Source organism: Gouania willdenowi, chromosome 5, assembly GCF_900634775.1.
Source record: "Gouania willdenowi chromosome 5, fGouWil2.1, whole genome shotgun sequence".
NCBI classification, from domain to species: domain Eukaryota; kingdom Metazoa; phylum Chordata; class Actinopteri; order Blenniiformes; family Gobiesocidae; genus Gouania; species Gouania willdenowi.
This window is the reverse complement of record NC_041048.1, coordinates 1733855-1752314: the sequence shown is the minus strand read 5'-3', so window position 1 is coordinate 1752314 and position 18460 is coordinate 1733855. Positions and strand designations below refer to the sequence as shown.

General features: G+C 38.1%; 1 protein-coding gene across 8 annotated transcripts in view; it reads left to right on the top strand.

Annotated features, from left to right (window-relative positions):
* The first annotated feature begins 3291 nt into the window (after nucleotides 1-3291).
* Nucleotides 3292-18460, top strand: part of LOC114463975 (uncharacterized) — a 33309-nt gene continuing 18140 nt past the window's right edge. The window contains exons 1-6 of one of the 8 annotated variants that reach the window (XM_028447922.1): nucleotides 3292-3421; nucleotides 5424-6024; nucleotides 6319-6469; nucleotides 6870-6965; nucleotides 7787-7854; nucleotides 15254-15908. In XM_028447922.1, coding sequence (XP_028303723.1) covers nucleotides 5665-6024; nucleotides 6319-6469; nucleotides 6870-6965; nucleotides 7787-7854; nucleotides 15254-15908 — 1330 coding nt within the window. In that variant the 5' untranslated portion in view covers nucleotides 3292-3421; nucleotides 5424-5664. Of the gene's footprint in view, nucleotides 3422-5423; nucleotides 6025-6315; nucleotides 6470-6869; nucleotides 6966-7786; nucleotides 7855-9699; nucleotides 10209-13238; nucleotides 13437-15212; nucleotides 15909-18460 lie in introns of those variants that run through there. The other 7 variants (XM_028447923.1, XM_028447921.1, XM_028447926.1 and 4 more) reach the window with 7 other exon arrangements.

The window sequence follows — 18460 nt, the reverse complement described above, 5'->3', positions numbered from 1 at the left end:
TATTTTCAACCGGAAATATGTCACGTCTCACTGTGCATATAGCCCATTTTAGCCCATTTTTGGTGTTGCAAACGTTTATTTTTCGTGGTACTTCTGGGTCCGTTTTTTTTTTTTGCTCTCATGAAACATTCATTTCAACAACCTGTGACGGAGTATGTGCATGCGTACGGCTGATGCGCACGCGTGCGTGGGTGAGAGAGAACCCATGGAGGAGATGGAGAGAGTCCCACACAGCAACAGGAGGACAGGTAGCGAGTCTCACACGCACATCTCAAAACACGCCCTTAACACACATATGGTACTTGTAATAAAAATATACTAATTGAGTAAAATAAAACAAAAAACTAAATATTTATACAAAAAGTACACAAAACGACAACAGAATTGCACAAAATATACAAAAAGGCTCCAAAAACACACAAAATGACTTCAAAAAACATATTACAGGAAAATACACCAAATGACAACAAAAATATAAAAATGACACAAAACTGAATATTTATACAAAAAAATACACAAACAGGATAATAAATGTAATCTGTGCAACATAGGATACAGAAGTGAATTAGGGCCAATTATGATGAGAAAATTGTTTTGGGTGTATAAAGAAAGAAGCTGAAATGTCAAAATTAAAGTTGACATTTTAAAAATGAACTCAATACAATATCGTGATAAAAGTCGAAGGTGTGTCAATGAAGTCAAATCTACAGAAGCTGACTCGGGCCAATTCACCATATATGACAAGTCTCCATCAAAACTGGCCAAGACAGTTTTTGCCAATATCTCTTCAAAGTCCTTAAAGATATTACCATGCTGTGTTTATGAGCTAAAAGAGAAAGAATATATTTGTTATTAAACGCAACTATGTAGTATAGTTTAACTCATTCATTGATACACGGCCAAGATCTTCTGTTTGTCATATTTGATGAATTGGCTCTAGTCAGCTTCTGTAGATTTGACTTCATTAGCAAACCTCGACTTTTAACACAATATTGTATTTTCAGTCTCAAATTTCAACTTTATTCATGACATATTTCAACTTTAATCGCACATATTTCAACCTTATTCTTGAAATTTCAACTTTGTTCTCTACATTTTGACTTTATTCTTGATTTGCCCAAAATTATTTTCTTTATCAAAATTGGCCCTAATCTGCTTCTGTGATAGGAAACATTAACATTTAACACAGTGGAAACAGTTATGTAGCAGCGTCTTTAAGTATCTAGTCCTGAGTAAGATTTAATAATGCAAAATAAGCAAACTGAGGTTTTTAAGTATGGTTACAATGTTGAGACGATTTTAACCATAGTTTACGTCGTTTTTTAAACAGTAAAATGTTGTCAGACCCTCTAATATCAGCAGGGAAAAAATTTTACAGGGAAAGCCGATTAACCCAAAGTTGTTTCCTTAAACTTTGGCACCCAGTCTCCCCTTGTGGATGTGTATTGTGTATATTGTTTAAAATATCAGTTAGTTTTTTGGCTTTTTTACGTCCTTTTTTATTTTTATTGAACTGGTATTAATATTTCAATGCTTTCTCTTCCTGTTTTTTTATTTTGCTGTATCTAGATTATTCCAGCATGAGTTGTTGATTTTACCACATATATTTTTTCTTTACATTTAAACTTTTTGTGGCAATTCCAATAAAATGTAATCAAAGAAAATAATCGTCTGATTATTCCACGAGTGAGCGGGATTTTATACCAAGGTCAATCTCTCATGAAGTTTAGATATATTTAGAGATCTTTAGATCTGGAAAAAGTCAGAAACTGAGTGTTTAAAAATAAATTTTTGAAATGAAGAACACAACTTCAAAACACTCGACCTACGTCATATGATAGCAGTTTATTTTATTCTTGTATTCTACTGTAAATTATTGTCTCTTTATTCTGGGCTGATTGTAGATCCTGATTGGTGTACAGGTAGATGGCGGTAGTGAGACTGAGAGGCGCGCACACGCTGCCAGTGAAATGTAGAAGAAGAAAAAATAATGGCGGCGGTTCGTTTTGTTTGGCGGCGTTCCAATACCCATACTACGCCCTACGGACTTCCACAAAGAGCGCGCTTGATTTAAGTGCACTTCGGATGTAAAGTACATAAAATTCAAGCATCATGTAGCGATGACATAACTTTTGGTATGATCTTGCAAAATAAAAATTAGGAATTTTGCTGTCACTTTATAATTTCTCAATAATTTGTAATTTTACGTTTAGCCAAATTCTTTATCCAAAAAAATAATCATAAAATTACGATGAAGCATTGTAGTCAGTAAAAAAAAAAATCCGTTTTCCGAATTAATATTTTTTTTTAATTCGTTTTCCGAATTTTTTTTTTTTTGAATCCGTTTTCCGAATTTTTTTAAAATCCGTTTTCCGAGTTAATATATTTTTTTTATCCGTTTTCCGAATTAATTTTTTTTAGTACGTTTTCCAAATTAATTTTTTTTTTTTTTAATCCATTATCCGAATTTAAAAAAAAAAAAAAATGTGACCGTTTTCCGAATTAATTTTTTATTTCTATTTTTGAATTTTCTTGTGGAAATTATCACGTCATTTTTTTTTTTTTTTTTTCTTCTTCTTCTTTTTAAACACAGAGACTGGTTCCGGGTCAGAGTTCATCACAATGGCGTCATCCACTGCGCTGGATATTCATCCATTTATTGAGTTTAACTTTTCGAGTGAGAATATAAAGATATTAAGGATTTGCAGTCGGCACAACTTTAACATTAGTGACGGACAGGTAAAGAGATACTTTAGTTCAAGAGGACACAGTCGTCGTAAAACATACTCGGAGCTTGGAGTCCTGGTTTAATTCATTAGCAACCAACTATAATACTACGGGCATCTTCACGGATACCGGTGGATTATGATAATATTAATGATGCATTGGATTTTATTTGGTGATTTTCACAGACACTCAAAGCGCTTAAAAATATATATAAAAAAATGTCCCACTGACCTTTTATTTCTTCTTTTTAAATGAATGACATTTTGATTAATATTAGCTTACTATTCTTTCATTTTTTTTCATGTGATTTTTAAAAAAAAAAAATATGCATAAACAATATTCCCTGTTTTGTTTTATTGCTATTTTTTCTGATTGTTTACCATCATACTGTTTAATCTTGAGTGAATTGAGCAAATTATAAGTTGCTGTTCCTTGGCAAATTCTTTACCATATTTGTTTATTTTTCTACGTATTTGTCAATAAAATAAATAAATAAAACAAAATAAAGGGGGAGGGGGGTGTACGTCCTTCTACACAGAAGGTGGCGGTAGTGCACCAATGTGGACGTTTACCACCGTTAAACACGAAGAAGAAATAGAACCAGAAGAAGAAGAAACACTGGCTACTTTTCAGCCCGAACTGGTTTTAAAGAACCTGAAAGATCCAGCGTCGTCATAGCAGCTTAAATAAGGAGGTAAATCCTCTTTATTTCAGACCATTTCATTTATGTAAGATGATCAAACACCGTAAGTAGGGCGTTTTAAAACCCACTGTTTATTCGGCGCGATGTGATGTTTTTACTGCGATTTCAGTTTCTGCTCTGAGCTTCTCACGTAATGAAGAAAACTAAGTAACGACATTAACAATTATGCAGCTTTTTGTTGGTGTTTAACGTCCGGTATTGCTAACGGCCACTAGCAACACATTTAGGTCACCAAGTAACACGAACACCAGAATTACCGCAACATGGAAGTTCCTGTTTCCGTCTGACTGCCTTAAAGCACTAAGTCAGTGGCGGCTGGCCAATAGAGGGCGCGAGGGCGCTGCCCCACCCCTCCACGGTTGTTTGAGTGAGACATAAATAATAATGAATTTAAAATACTACGAAACAAATGTATATCTGTATTAAGATAATCAGAATAAATATTATATAGATAATGATGGTGTGTGAAGTTGTTTCGTTTTTCTGTGTCTGATTGGTGACGTGTTTCCTCCTTGGGGTACCAAAAACCATCACGCGCTTTCATCGTGAGCTTGTGCATGCGAGCGGTCAGAAACGAACAGGGCGACGTGATTGGTTAAAAACTAAAAAACATTTTTCCGTTGGTCAAAGTTATTACAGGTTTAAGGCTGCTACAGTTGACAAATTTTCTTCATTCCTTTTTCAGCGCACATAAGATCTTAATTTCTGTCAAGACATAATGACAATTTCAACTAAAATCTTAAAAAGTGTATCTGGAGAAAATCGCCTACCGTAGCTTTAACTCATTCACTGCCAGCCATTTTAGAGCATTTTGACTGATTTTTGAAAACCCACAGAATATTTTGTACTATGACAATTTGAAAAATTAGTCTCTACTTTCTTAAGAAGAAAAAAATGTTTTTGGCTTGTTTCGTTCTTCCATAATCAGCGGTTGAATAGAGGCAAGTTTCACCGTTTCTGAGAAAAAAGGCTTTTTCTGAAAAAACCTCAGTGACTTTGAGGCAATTTTATTTTTCTGCTTTAGGGACACTTCAATATTGGATTCCTTCTATAAAACAACAAAAACAACACTGAGACACGGGTTTTGATGGCAAAATTGTTATAGTTTTGTTATCTGTTTCAGAGTTGTATGGATTTCCTACTGTATTTTGGCCTTCATCCAAGTCTCTCCCCCCACCAGTTCACACACACGCAACTTCCTGCTGTTCCCGGACATGCCGAGTCGACCCGTTTGGCCCAGATTGTTGACTGTTTTCTCTCACGATTGCAACACTCTCAATAGTCCAATTAGGTCCACACATGCTCTGGACGAGTGTGCGCTGCTGGGAGCTTCACCGCCTTCTCTCGTAGTGCAATTTTCTGTCACGTCCCTGGCTTGTCCCTCCCCATCAATGGTGATAATCGTGGGTGATCTCTCATCCAAAGGTGAATTTCACCAGTTGGTCACTACATCAATCTACAGCTCCGATTTTCATGAGGAACCTCCACCAGTGTGTTTCCTAGCAACCCCCGTTGAAAAATACAATTGTCGTATTCTTACGTTAATGGCAGTGAGTGAGTTAATTCAATTAAATATCTTTTGATTGACATAAAACATTTTTACTTCAATCAAAAAAAAAAGTTTTCGAAAGCCAGAAAACATATTTGAGACCCCAAAAATTTGATTTGAACACAAAAAAAGTGTAAAAATGCATTTTTTTTGGTCTCAAATATGTGGTGTTTCTTCAATGGTTCAGAGTCCAAGTGATGGGGGGTGACCCTCCATGCTGCAGATTCTTGTGATAACAACAACATGATGATGTGACTTCCTGGGTTCTTTTTGTCATTTTCGTCATTGACTCCTTTTTATGATGCTGTGAATGTTTAAACGTCTAAGACTACGTCTGATCTAAAGTGATCCTAAACTAGGAAGCAGGTCACATATAAGCTAACATTCTAACAATACTTTAATCAGTGTCCATCATCTGACATCATTTATTTCTGCCTTTTTAAGGCCTTTCTTTGCAGACGAACACCAAACGTCACGACCTGGGAGTGAAATTGGAACACTTCCACGAGCCGTTGATTGATTCCTTTACTCCACAAAGCTCCGTTAAGCTCCTGGAATGAGCTCCAGCTTTCTCTGAAGATGGACTTTAATGTGTGAACACTTTTCTCTGTGTGTGATTCCAGTCAGTGAATGATAGCATCTTTTATGACAGTTTGCAGCTAGCTAACCAGTCAGCTAACCAGTCATGTCTCCTCAACGTCGCTCGTGCATCTTTCCTGGATGCCACAGTGTACAGAGTAACGGCTTCGTTATCTTATTTAAGTTTCCTTCGGACGACAACATAAGGAAACGGTGGATTGATTTTGTCAAGAGGAGCTACTGTGGAGAGTTGGAGATCACCACCAATACCCGTCTCTGCAGTGTCCACTTTACCCCCGATAGTTACAGCAACTATCACCAGGTAAAGTCTAGATTCCTGAAGAGTCCGTTGACGCTGGTCAATGTGGCCGAACCGACTCTCTCCATCCCAGGCTTGCATCCTACCATCCCACCGACAGCGGGTGCCACCATCACGGCCACCGCCATTACGTGCCTGCCAGAGAGTGTAAGTGTGTGCTTCTCTTATAAATATTGTTAATTTGGGCAATTAAATGCATTTTGCTGAAGGTGCAAATCCTGAAAGTGATTTTACATCATGCATCCTGTCATGCCCATGTAATGTTAAGAAATGTTATTACATGACAGCACAATGATAATCCACAGGTAATATTTTATGTGCACCAATATAGCTATGACAAGGAATTATATGTAGACTGGGGCTTTACGTTTGTGTGTATTTACATCACTGCAAGATTTTTTAGACATGTAATTTTTACTGTTATCTGTTTTGACAAAGCAGTCTCCTCCAACCATCAGAGAGGCAGTGTGCCGGTGTGGAGACACGAAGAAAGACACCAGGGAAATTGGATGTCAAACGGACCGCTTTGTGGGGAAAAGGACTGTGGCCACACAACTGTCCAAAATAATACTGGTCAACAGAAACAGTAGAGGTATGTGTAGCTATCAAGTTTTTAGTGCTATCCAATGACACTGCTAGTGCTAGCTTCCATTGTTACTGTAGGTGACGTTCCAGCGCTTTGGCTCTAACTGACACGCCCCCAGTGTTTCAGAGCAGAGCGAAGTGCTGAGCGATTTTTTTCATCTTTCAATTTTGTCTCAGTGGTCAATGACACAAATTTATTTCTGCTTTACATGCACTTTAACACTATAATCAACATGTTGTTTGTGATATTAACAGGAATAAATGGATTATATAGAAATGTGAAGGCTTGTCAAACTAAAAGATGAACAATGTTGGTTAGTCCAGAAGATCCAGCTTGGCTTGATTGGGCCTCGTCGTTTGTGACGTTGCTGTGTCGTCAGTGACTGATGCTGTTTTCTGTGAATCAGGTTCCAGTGTGGGAGAACTGAAACACATAAAGGACGAACAGGAGGAATTGTGGGAAAGTGGGGAAGGAGAGCGTCTTGGTGCGTGTCAGGAGTCAGGTACTTTAAAGGAGGTTTACTGGTGTTTTGGTGGAACTGGTGTCCTTGTTTCAGTTTGAGTTCATCAACCATTTGCAGAATAAAAACCACTTTAGAAGATAAAGTGCAAAGAGCTCAGAGTGAAATATCAACATCAGCCACAGCTTGTGAGAAGAAGCTCCGAAAATGGTGAACAGTAGATCATTGATGGAGCCATATCTAAAGAAAGAAAAAAGAAAAACAGAGTTATAAATAAACTTAAATTAAAATAAATACAGTGAAATTTAATTCAATAAAAATAATAATGTGGTTGAACAAATAAATGAGATAACCTAAATGCCCAACCAGCAGCAGCAGCTCGAAACACATTCAGTAGTTAACCTATTAGCCTGTTAGCTTGTTTGCTAATGCTACAAACAGCATGAGTTAATGTTGATGCACATGTTGAGTTTCCAGCTACATTTATATAGATACACTGCAGCAGTTACGGAGCTGTGATGTAGCAGATTCTGAAAATGTTAAATGTTTTCTTTGGTGAAAATTGTACCACGCACTTACTGTATCTACTAAAGCATTGCTAGAAATAAAATACATAAATAAAAAATAGCATGTGGTAATGAAGTGAAAACTACAGTTTTACAGATTCAGGATTATTCTATTGGTTAGAAAAACATCAATTTTGCTGCACTCATACTTCCATTGAGTAATTTGTTTTTGTTTTTTTAGATTTAGATTTCAAATAATGATTATGACATAATTAGACTGATATGTAACGTAGAGCTGAGTCTAATGATGTGAATAATGAGTGTAGGGACGTATCTGATGGTCCTGGTTGTGTTCAGGGTTTCCTGCAGATGTTCCTGATGGTGTTTCCTGTAAACATGGACTGAAGCTCCAGGATCATCTCCACATAAAGAAGGAAGAGGAAGAACTGTGGGAAAGTCTGGAGGAAAAGCAGGAGACGGATATCACGGCTGTTACTGTGAAGAGTGAAGATGAAGAGGAGGAAGCTCAGTGTTCTCTGCTACACTGGAGACAAAGTGAGGAGAACATCAAAGGAGAACCTGCAACCTGCAGCTCAGCTAAACTCATGAAAGTAGAACCAAATGGAGACATCAGTGAAGGCCCAGAAGCAGCAAACACTTGTACACAACAAGACACTGATGGAGAGGAAACAGACTGCTCTGACACTGAAGACAGTGAGGATTGGAGGGAACCTTTGTCCCAGTCTGAAGCTCAGAGTGAACACATGGACATGAGCTGTGAGAACTTTCAAACATCTGAGAACAACACCAGAGGAACATCACACAACACACAGAAACACTTTTGTTGTGGCGTGTGTGGAGAACAATTTAGCAGACAATCAAATCTGAAGAGACACACAAGAATCCACACAGGAGAGAAACCCTATGAATGTCATGTTTGTGGGAAACGATTTAGAGACATTGAGCAGATCAAACGTCACATGATTGTCCACACAAGGAGACGCTCCGGCCGTGACGTCTGTGGGAATAATCGCGTGACAAAACTCAAGAGAGGAAATATCTGTAATATTTGTGGTCAACATTTTAAGCAGAAAGCGCATTTAACACATCACATGAGAATCCACAATTTGTCTGTGACATCTCTGCTGAAAGTTTCAGAGAAAGCTGTGATCTGAACCAGACTCATACACAATATCAACTAAATGACTAAATTCATAAAATCAACAACAAAGATGACTCCAAAAATGCTCAAATTGACAACAATAGTCCAGAAAAGGACAACAAATGTATTACTATAAAAACATGAAATAACAAAAAGCAGTTAATGACAGAAAAAATATTTAATTTTTATAACACACAACAAACAAAATCTGATCCAAAGGTCACATTACCAACGTTCATGTCAGCCTTTGGATTAATTACTAATCTGAGCGTTAATACTAGAAACAACAAAAGCTTTGTGTTTTTTGTTGTTTTGAGTATTTTTTCAAATTTAATTTTTCAAGTTTTTTGTGTGATTTTTCACTTTGTTTTTTAGTAATTTCTTATCTCTGTCCTCTCTGAGTTTACCTCTACAGTACTCTATGTTCTTTCTAGAGGGATTTACACAAGCACCATTTCCTAATTGTATATTTGTAAAGGGAACTCTTGTACCTATTTTTTTTTTTCATTGTAAATAAGTCATTTATAAAATATTACTAGTCTAGTACAATATTTTGAGTTATTACTCGTTTAAATTAAGCATGTAATAATGAAAATTATTTTATTACATTAGCAATATTCCTCTTATTAAAGTAAACATATCTCATGTGGCCATTCTGTATGCTGAGCATTAGTAGCTCATATATTGATTTGAAATAAATAACATGTGTTTGTGTGTATTCATTGCACATATCGATTCCTCATAAGGACGGTGGTTTCAAACTTTTGACCGTAAATATAACAATTATCCATAAGTGCAGTGTTATAACGACACCTCTGACTTTTATAACAAACCAAACCATTTGAAAATCTGTAGAAAATTGAGCAAGATATGGTTTTTTAAAAAGTGCATGGGTAGCCTTTATTTTATATACAGTATATATATATATATATATACTGTATATATGATTTTTACATCAGACATTTAACTTAAATGTCAGTGTTCCTTTTGTGATTATGATTTAAACTACTTTAAACTTGTGCAATGTTTCATTCATAAATATACATTAAAAACAATGTTTCCTACATTTAAAAAAGTATTAAACTTTTTAAATCATTTATATTAATAATGTCAAGCATCTCAGATCTAAATCTTCTGTCAAGATTTCTGAAACTTGAGATTTTGTTTCCTGAATTGATTGTTTATTTAGTTTTAATTGCCAATATTCTTAAATACATTTTAAATCAGTCTTTGTATAATTATTGATGCTGTTGTCACAATATTTTGTGGCTGTGGATGTTTTCATTATATTATTAAGAAAATAAATTAAAAAGTTGCTCTGACGTCAGAGCTGCTGCTCGTCCGCTAAGTGGCAGTAAAGCGCGCTTTGACCACCATTAAAAACCACCGAAGAAGAAGAAATGAACGGTTCTCTGTGTGTTTGTAATGATCAGTTTAAAGAGTTCAGATAAACCGAGCACACATCTGTGCTGTACAATAGAGTGTTTAATGAACCATTCTTCATTGGAGGTCGTTCACAAGCTAACACGGTTACCAGATTGACCGCTACACCGTCCAGTCTTTAGCTTAGCTTTAGCAACATGATGACAGACTCTTCAGCTGAAGAACACTCTGCAGGTTTGGACTTTTGAACTTTTATCATCAGATAAGATCAGATAATACTCTGTGGGTCCCACAATGGGACATCTGATCGGGTAATATTAAAACCCGGAAACATACAGAGACAGAGTAAATGTGTCCCCGTACTGCATCACAGGCATTGGACCGGTTGTTAGAGCTACTATCTTTACCAGGGACAACATATTTATTCCTGATTATTGTTTTCAGGAGTTTTATTGTGTTTAATTTACTAGTGATTAGTTCATACTGCATTCCACCAGCAGCAGCACCGCTCAGAAATACTTGCTTTTATTTTCATCTTGTTTTTGTTTCTGTGTATCATCTTTTATAATGTATTTGATTTGTAGTTGGCATTGATCAACATGTGCTTGAAGATTAAAGTTTATCTCACACTATAAACTTATTAATGACCAGTTTATACATTTTGTTTTTTTAATAATTAAAACAACGTGACCCACACTATCAGCTGGTTAAATGATGATAATAATTCATTTTACTTCAAAGCGCCAATACAAAATAAGTGGGTTTTTAATTTGTTTCTGAAAGACTCAATAGACTGTGGCGCCCTCTGGTGGTTGGGGAGGGCACTCCACCACCTGAAAGGTCCTATCTCCCATAGTGTGGAGATTAGTTTTGGGGGCATGGAGGTGGTGACTGTCAGAGGAGATGTGGAGTAGGTTTGTGACTATGGATGAGTTCATTGAGGTAAACTGGTGAGCTGCTGTAGACACACTGATAGGTCAGGAGGAAGATTTTATACTCAATCCTTAACCTAACAGGACAATGAAGGCTATAGAGGATGGGTGTTATGTGTTACCCTCATCAGGACTCTGGCAGCACAGTTCTGAATGTACTGCAATCTCTGCAGACTCCTGCCAGGGATCCTGATGAGGAGTGCATTGCAATAGTTGAGCCGGGAGGAGACATAGGCATGAACCAGCTTCTCTGCATCGGAGAGGGAGGGGCGGAGTTTGGAGATGTTCAGGAGGTGAAAGAAGGCAGTCTTACAGATATGTTGGATGTGGTTGTCAAATGATAGGTGGGGGTCAAATCAAACTCCCAAGTTTGTAACAGAGGATGTGAGAGAAATGTCATGGTCAGCAAATGAGTAAACAGTCAGGGGGGAGTATCAAAGTTGTTGTGAGGTCCCGAAGAGGAGAACATCAGTTTTGGAGCTGTTTAACTGAAGGAAGTTGTCAGTCATCCATACCTTTGTCTCCTCCAGGCAGGTGGTGAGAGTGGGGAGTGATGATGTGGGGTCCAACCTGACATAGAGCTGAGTATCATCAGCATAGCAGTGGAAGGCATCTCCATGTTCACTGATGATGTGGCCCAGGGGTAGTATATAGATGGAAAAGAGGGTGGGGCCAAGGACCGACCCATGAGACACTCCAGAGCTGACTGTGTGAGGCTTCAACCTGGCTTCCCCCAGGGCCACATACTGAGGGGTCCAAGACCAGGAGGAGGGATGGAGAGCCCTGGTCAGCAGCCACAAGCTGATTGTTTGTGATCCTGATCAGGGCTGTCTCTGTGCTGTGGGCAGAACGGGAACCTGACTGAGTTCTTTTTGTAGAGACTGTGAGTGTAGATGGTTATGGATTTGGGTGACAACTTTTACAATGATTTTGGAGAGAAATGGGAGGTTATGAATTGGAAACTACAGGAATACAGGAATTTACCGAGGCAGAAATACCCTTTCCTTTGTGCCTCTCTAAGAATGAACAAGGAAAACATTTAAAAAGTGAACACAGGCTTGTGATACAAATTGAAATGTATTTTCCTACGCTGTGTAATTTTATTCACAGGAAATCAAGGACATTCTTATAATAAGGTCATATACAGTGCAGTTAGTCTAAGTGTTTTTAAGGAATCAAGCAGTATATAATGTTAAGTTTCAAACTGTCCAGAAAAATATGATTACTCATCTTGCTTTGAAGGTTAAAATTTAACTGTGTTCGGGGTTATATTCACCTTTCTTTTCCAAAGAAGCTTTTCATCATTGGCTCCCGCAAAAAACGTCGAAACTAAGTTCAGGCGGCCTCCCATGAGGCGGCGCAGGCGAAGCCGGGGACCAGGGCTCGGGTGGCCTCCCATGAGGCGGCGCAGGCGAAGCAGAGGAGCAGGCGGCCTGACAGCTAGGGGACTCAGGAGAGCCGGCCTGACAGCTAGGGGACTCAGGAGAGCCGGCCTGACAGCTAGGGGACTCAGGAGAGCCGGCCTGGGAGCCAGGGGACTCAGGAGAGCCGGCCTGGGAGCCAGGGGACTCAGGAGAGCAAGCCTGGGAGCCAGGGGACTCAGGAGAGCCGGCCTGGGAGCCAGGGGACGCTAGCCTGGACGCTAGGACTAACGGGGACGCTAGGAGACCCGGGGAGGCTGGCCTGGACGCTAGGAGACCCGGGGACGCTGGCCTGGACGCTAGGAGACCCGGGGACGCTGGCCTGGACGCTAGGAGACCCGGGGACGCTGGCCTGGACGCTAGGAGACCCGGGGACGCTGGCCTGGACGCTAGGAGACTCGGGGACGCTGCCCTGGACGCTAGGAGACTCGGGGACGCTGCCCTGGATGCTAGGAGACTCGCTCTTTTAGTTATTGTGTAAATAGGTTTAACTCGTTTGATGAATAAATGTTTATCACTTGAAGGGCGATAACTTGAGGTTGCGTCATTTACATTTACTTGAATGTAATATAATCGCTTCAGTGGAGGCATAAGTGCTCCTGGACATAGAATCATGTTTAGGTATTAAATAAATGATATTTAATGCTTAGCTCCTATGTAAGTGCAATAAGTGTATATAAATGACGGTAGTGAAACTGATCCCGTTGCTATTTTATGACCCCGCAGTAAACGGTATTATCGTAGTACCACCCAAGCCTACTGGGCACCAAAACAAAACAAAGTTTACCATTTTGAAACATACTTATACTTGTATATAAATGTCATTTATAATAATTATTTCATAACTGTAAGAGAGTAATGATGTGAATAATGAGTTTAGAGATGTCTCTGATGGTCCTGGTTGTGTTCAGTTTTTCTTGCAGATGTTCCTGATGGTGTTTCCTGTAAACATGGTCTACAGCTCCAGGATCATCTCCACATAAAGAAGGAAGAGGAAGAACTGTGGGAAAGTCTGGAGGAAAAGCAGCAGACGGATATCACGGCTGTTACTGTGAAGAGTGAAGATGAAGAGGAGGAAGCACAGTGTTCTCTGCTACACTGGAGACAAAGTGAGGAGAACATCAATTCAAATTCAAGTTGTTATTTTCAAATTCTACAACTATTCAAAGTCAGCTTCTAGGGGCACAAATCTCAGTTCATCATGACTATCTAGTGGACAAGAGGAGCACTGATCTCACCACTCCTCATGACGAAGTTTACCAAAAATCCTGAAAAGCATGAATATAGCTTAGTTAAATTTAAGTTTGTGCTTTGCAAACAATGCAATCATAATGTTTATTATTTATTATGGACATTATGCTAGCACTCAGTGATGGAAATAATAAACAAAATGTTGTTGTTTAAAGGGGACATATCATGGTTTTAAATCCTTCCTTTTTACATATAAATCATACAGTTGTGGTCTATATAAAGCGGAACTGCAATGCTTGGGTCTGAATTCCTCATTATTATAGCTCCACCCCTTTTCTATCCTTTTCTGATGTGCTTCTGAGAGCAACTCGTTTTGGTGCTGTCTCTTTAAATACAAATGAGACACTCCATACCCCGCCCCCTCTTCAGGTGACACTCTGTTCAACTCCACCCTGCTCGGCCATTTTTGTAGTTTGATAGAAGAGATACGGCTATGTAGTGGTGCATAAACTTTTTATTCACACGTTATTTACAAAATGTCAACAACGTTAGACTTTTCCATCCAGCCTTACATGTTCGAGCCAGAGTCTGACCCAGCGGAGCGAGATGAAAATGAAGATGATGAACCTGCAGAACCCTAACAAGTGAGCTAACACAAGCACCGGGCTAACGCTAGCGCCAAGCTAACATCAAGAAATGCATTTTAATACAGTCTTTTCAAAGACAAAAACGGCAAAATGAAATGACTAATGAAAACTTTAGACTTAAATTAAATCACGTAGGCCATATCATCAAGGATCTAAAACGAGCACACAGCGCTAACATATGAAGACGGTGCAACTGCTAATGCTAACAAAACAATGACAGGGACGTCTTATCATCACACTTTTTAGCGTTATTTACAGCTTACCGAAGTGCTCTGTTCGTCGTCTCCAAAGATAGAAGGAATTGAACCCACAATCAGACAAAGTCTTTCGGCAAATCCTTCTTTATACTGGTGGAGGTTGATGAAGCAGTCATCATTGAAGTGCTTCACACACACAAAAATGACCTTATCCACAGATGTGGTACATTTCCGTGAAAAATAAAACTCAACCAGGCACTTTGAAAAGGTTCTGATGCTGGGAGACGGTGTAATGGAGCGTGTGGGTTACTACATCCAACAACCCAACATTTTGACTTATCCTCTCGTAACTTCGGCATCCTTGAGCTTGGACTACAAAATAAAAGCCAGAAATAAAAATGGCGGATTGCTCGAAGTGTTGGGCCTGGAGTTGATGTACTAATTTGGCAGTTCTGCTGCAAATACTGTGATGTAATAGTTCAAAAAACGTAATAGAGAATATAAAAATTTAAACAGATTGAAAAATATGAGCAAAACAGAATATAAAGATATCTACGGAGCACCTGAAGAGACTAATTTGATTTTTTCTGTACTTCTAAGCACTCTAAATATACAACAAAATGCATTTAAGGGCTAAAAAAGTGGATTTAGCATGCATGATATGTCCTCTTTAACCTTATTTATTGTTTTCATTGATTCCGTCATAAACCAAAATACATTTAAATTGAAAAAAGTTGCTTCTAATGCCAACATTTAATTTAGATTAATTATTTACAAAGTTTTGAGTTCCACCTCTAGAAAATATACAGTGACAACAAAATCAAACAGACTCTTTTTGTTTCCTCTAAAGGAGAATCCACTGATGGTCTGCAGCTCCAGGATCATCTCCACATAAAGAAGGAAGAGGAAGAACTGTGGGAAAGTCTGGAGGAAAAGCAGGAGACGGATATCACGGCTGTTACTGTGAAGAGTGAAGATGAAGAGGAGGAAGCTCAGTGTTCTCTGCTACACTGGAGACAAAGTGAGGAGAACATCAAAGGAGAACCTGCAACCTGCAGCTCAGCTAAACTCATGAAAGTAGAACCAAATGGAGACATCAGTGAAGGCCCAGAAGCAGCAAACACTTGTACACAACAAGACATTGATGGAGAGGAAACAGACTGCTCTGACACTGAAGACAGTGAGGATTGGAGGGAACCTTTGTCCCAGTCTGAAGCTCAGAGTGAACACATGGACATGAGCTGTGAGAACTTTCAAACATCTGAGAACAACACCAAAGGAACATCACACAACACACAGAAACACTTTGGTTGTGATGTGTGTGGGAAACAGTTTGGATTTGGAGAACATCTGAAGATCCACATGAGAAATCACACAGGAGAGAAACCTTTTGCTTGTGACGTTTGTGAGAAACGATTTAGCAGACAATCAAATCTGAAGAGACACACAAGAATCCACACAGGAGAGAAACCTTTTGGTTGTGATGTTTGTGAGAAACGATTTACTCATAAGGCGAGTCTCGTTGTACACATGAGAATTCACACAGGAGAGAAACGCTTTGTTTGTGAGGTGTGCGGGAAACAATCTCGCGACACAAATCTTCTGAATATCCACATGAGAATTCACACAGGAGAGAAACCCTTTGGTTGTGACCTGTGTGAGAAACGATTTGGCATTAAAGCACATCTGAAGATCCACACAAGAATTCACACAGGAGAGAAACCGTTTGGTTGTGACCTTTGTGAGAAACAATTTAGTGACATATCAAATCTCAAGAACCACATGAGAACTCACACAGGAGAGAAACCCTTTAGTTGTGACCTGTGTGAGAAACGATTTAGCGACATATCAAATCTGAAGATCCATATTAGAACTCACACAGGAGAGAAACCCTTTAGTTGTGATATTTGTGGAAAGAGGTTTCGCCAAAACAAGGATCTCAAAAGCCACATTAGTGTTCACACAGGAGAGAAACCGTTTTGCTGTGATGTTTGTAGTCGATGTTTTAGCCAAAAGATGCATCTGAAACGTCACATGAGACTCCATACAAGAGAGAAACCTTTTGGTTGTGATGTGTGAGGTCAAAATTTTACTCAAAAGACAAGGCAAGGCAAGGCAAATTTATTTGTATAGCGCAATTCATACACAAGGCAACTCAATGTGCTTTACATGACAAAACATTCAACAGTTTAAAATCAATAAGAACATTAAAACCATCAGTAAAATCAATTCAAATCATCAACAAACACATTACATCAACAACATGACCAAAAATCTCTCTCTCAATCTCAAAAAAAGTTCCTTTAACTATGATATAAAAATGTTCACATGTGATACTGACTTCAGCTCACAAGTCTCACTTTACACATGAGGAGACACACAGGAGAGAAACCCTTTAGTTGTAATGTTTGTAGAAAGAGACTTAGCACGATGCATATTTGAAGAGCCACATGGTGGTTCACACTGTAGAGAAATACCTGGGTTGTTACGTTTGTGGTAAACAATTTGAGAGCCAAAAACACCTGAAGATTCACATAAATAGACACACTGGGAAGAAACCTTTTAGATGTGGGATTTGAAGTCAATGTTTGGATTTTAAGTGTCCACTAAACAAACATCGCAAAATCCACACAAGAGAGAAACTGTTTCAATGGAACAATTGAAGAACCACTAATTTTCTGTTTCCTCATCTTTCTCTAATCATATGTGAGGGTTTACTTTGTGTCATATCGACTTTTCCACCTGATCACAGGCCCCTTTATTTGTGCGAAAAGCTCATGAAAAACAAAACTCATCTCACTCGAGTCAGTTTCATTTCTGTAACAAATAAATTTTGTCATGCATTGTATTTTCATGTTTAGTTTTTAATCATGTGTTTCAGTTCATTAAAGTGAGATCTACAGAAAAGTGAGTGTTTCTCTCCAACGATGCTGTAACAGAACTTTGAACTAATCAGTTCAGTCGGGCTGGGTTTGATATTTCTACTTTATGTGATTATTAGTCAACTACATTCTTTTAAGTGACGAGACCAGGGTTGGGGTTAATTACATTTATTAATTATAATTATGTCTTTATTAATCATGTTAAATTACAATTACTTTCTCAATTACTAAAGATCAATTACAATTAATCACTGGTAGTAAACCTTAAATAAATAGGACCATGAAATGTAACCTTGCTCTTGTGTTCGCTTTCTGTTAGCATCTCAAATGATAATGAGTTTGACCCATGTCTTAAATCAGCTGTAAAATACTATATATATATATATATATATATATATATCATGTAATTTGTTTTTCATCTCTTGGGTTTCCTAGGCTTCCTTATTCATAAAAATATTTGGTAATAATGTCGTTAGTGTGGGAGTATGATTCTTTTTTGTGTCACTTTACCCCTAGAATTATTATTTTCTAAATGGTAAACTGACAGATAAACTTTATGTGACACATATTTTAATAATTGTTAGCTACGTATGTGTAAACCCTATAACTGTGACATGTGGTTCTTGAGGTTTAAATTTCAATTATAAATGACAGTTTTTATAGAATGTTCATGCTAATTACATTTACAAAGTCAATTATCTAAACTCAATTACAATTCAATTGCGAATACAAAAGCAACATATTTGTGGTGTAATGGTTTTTACAATTTAATTGTTGATGTTGAACGTTACCTGGAGCTGTTGTTGGGATCAACCAATAGAGTGTGTGTGTGGAGTCACATGTTATGTGGCAGCCGAGTGACGGGGTGCTGTTTGTAAAATAAAGTACTTAAGTGATGACACGCAGTCTGACTCTTGTACATTATTTACCAATTACAACTATAATTACGTCATAATTGTAGTAAATAACACAATTACAGTTAACAGAGAACAACCCTAACCCACACTGGGAGCTCACAGGTTCTCAATCTGTGGGTCGGGGCTTATTTTCAGTGCCTGTGCTCCAAATAAAGATAAACTATATTCTGCTTTTATTGCGAAATAAGTTAATGGATGCAGCAGAGTGTTAACTATCCACATTAAAAACATTGGTAATCTGATTCATATTTTAAATGTACACGTTTGTTCATTGCATATCGTTTTAAGATAATATTAAT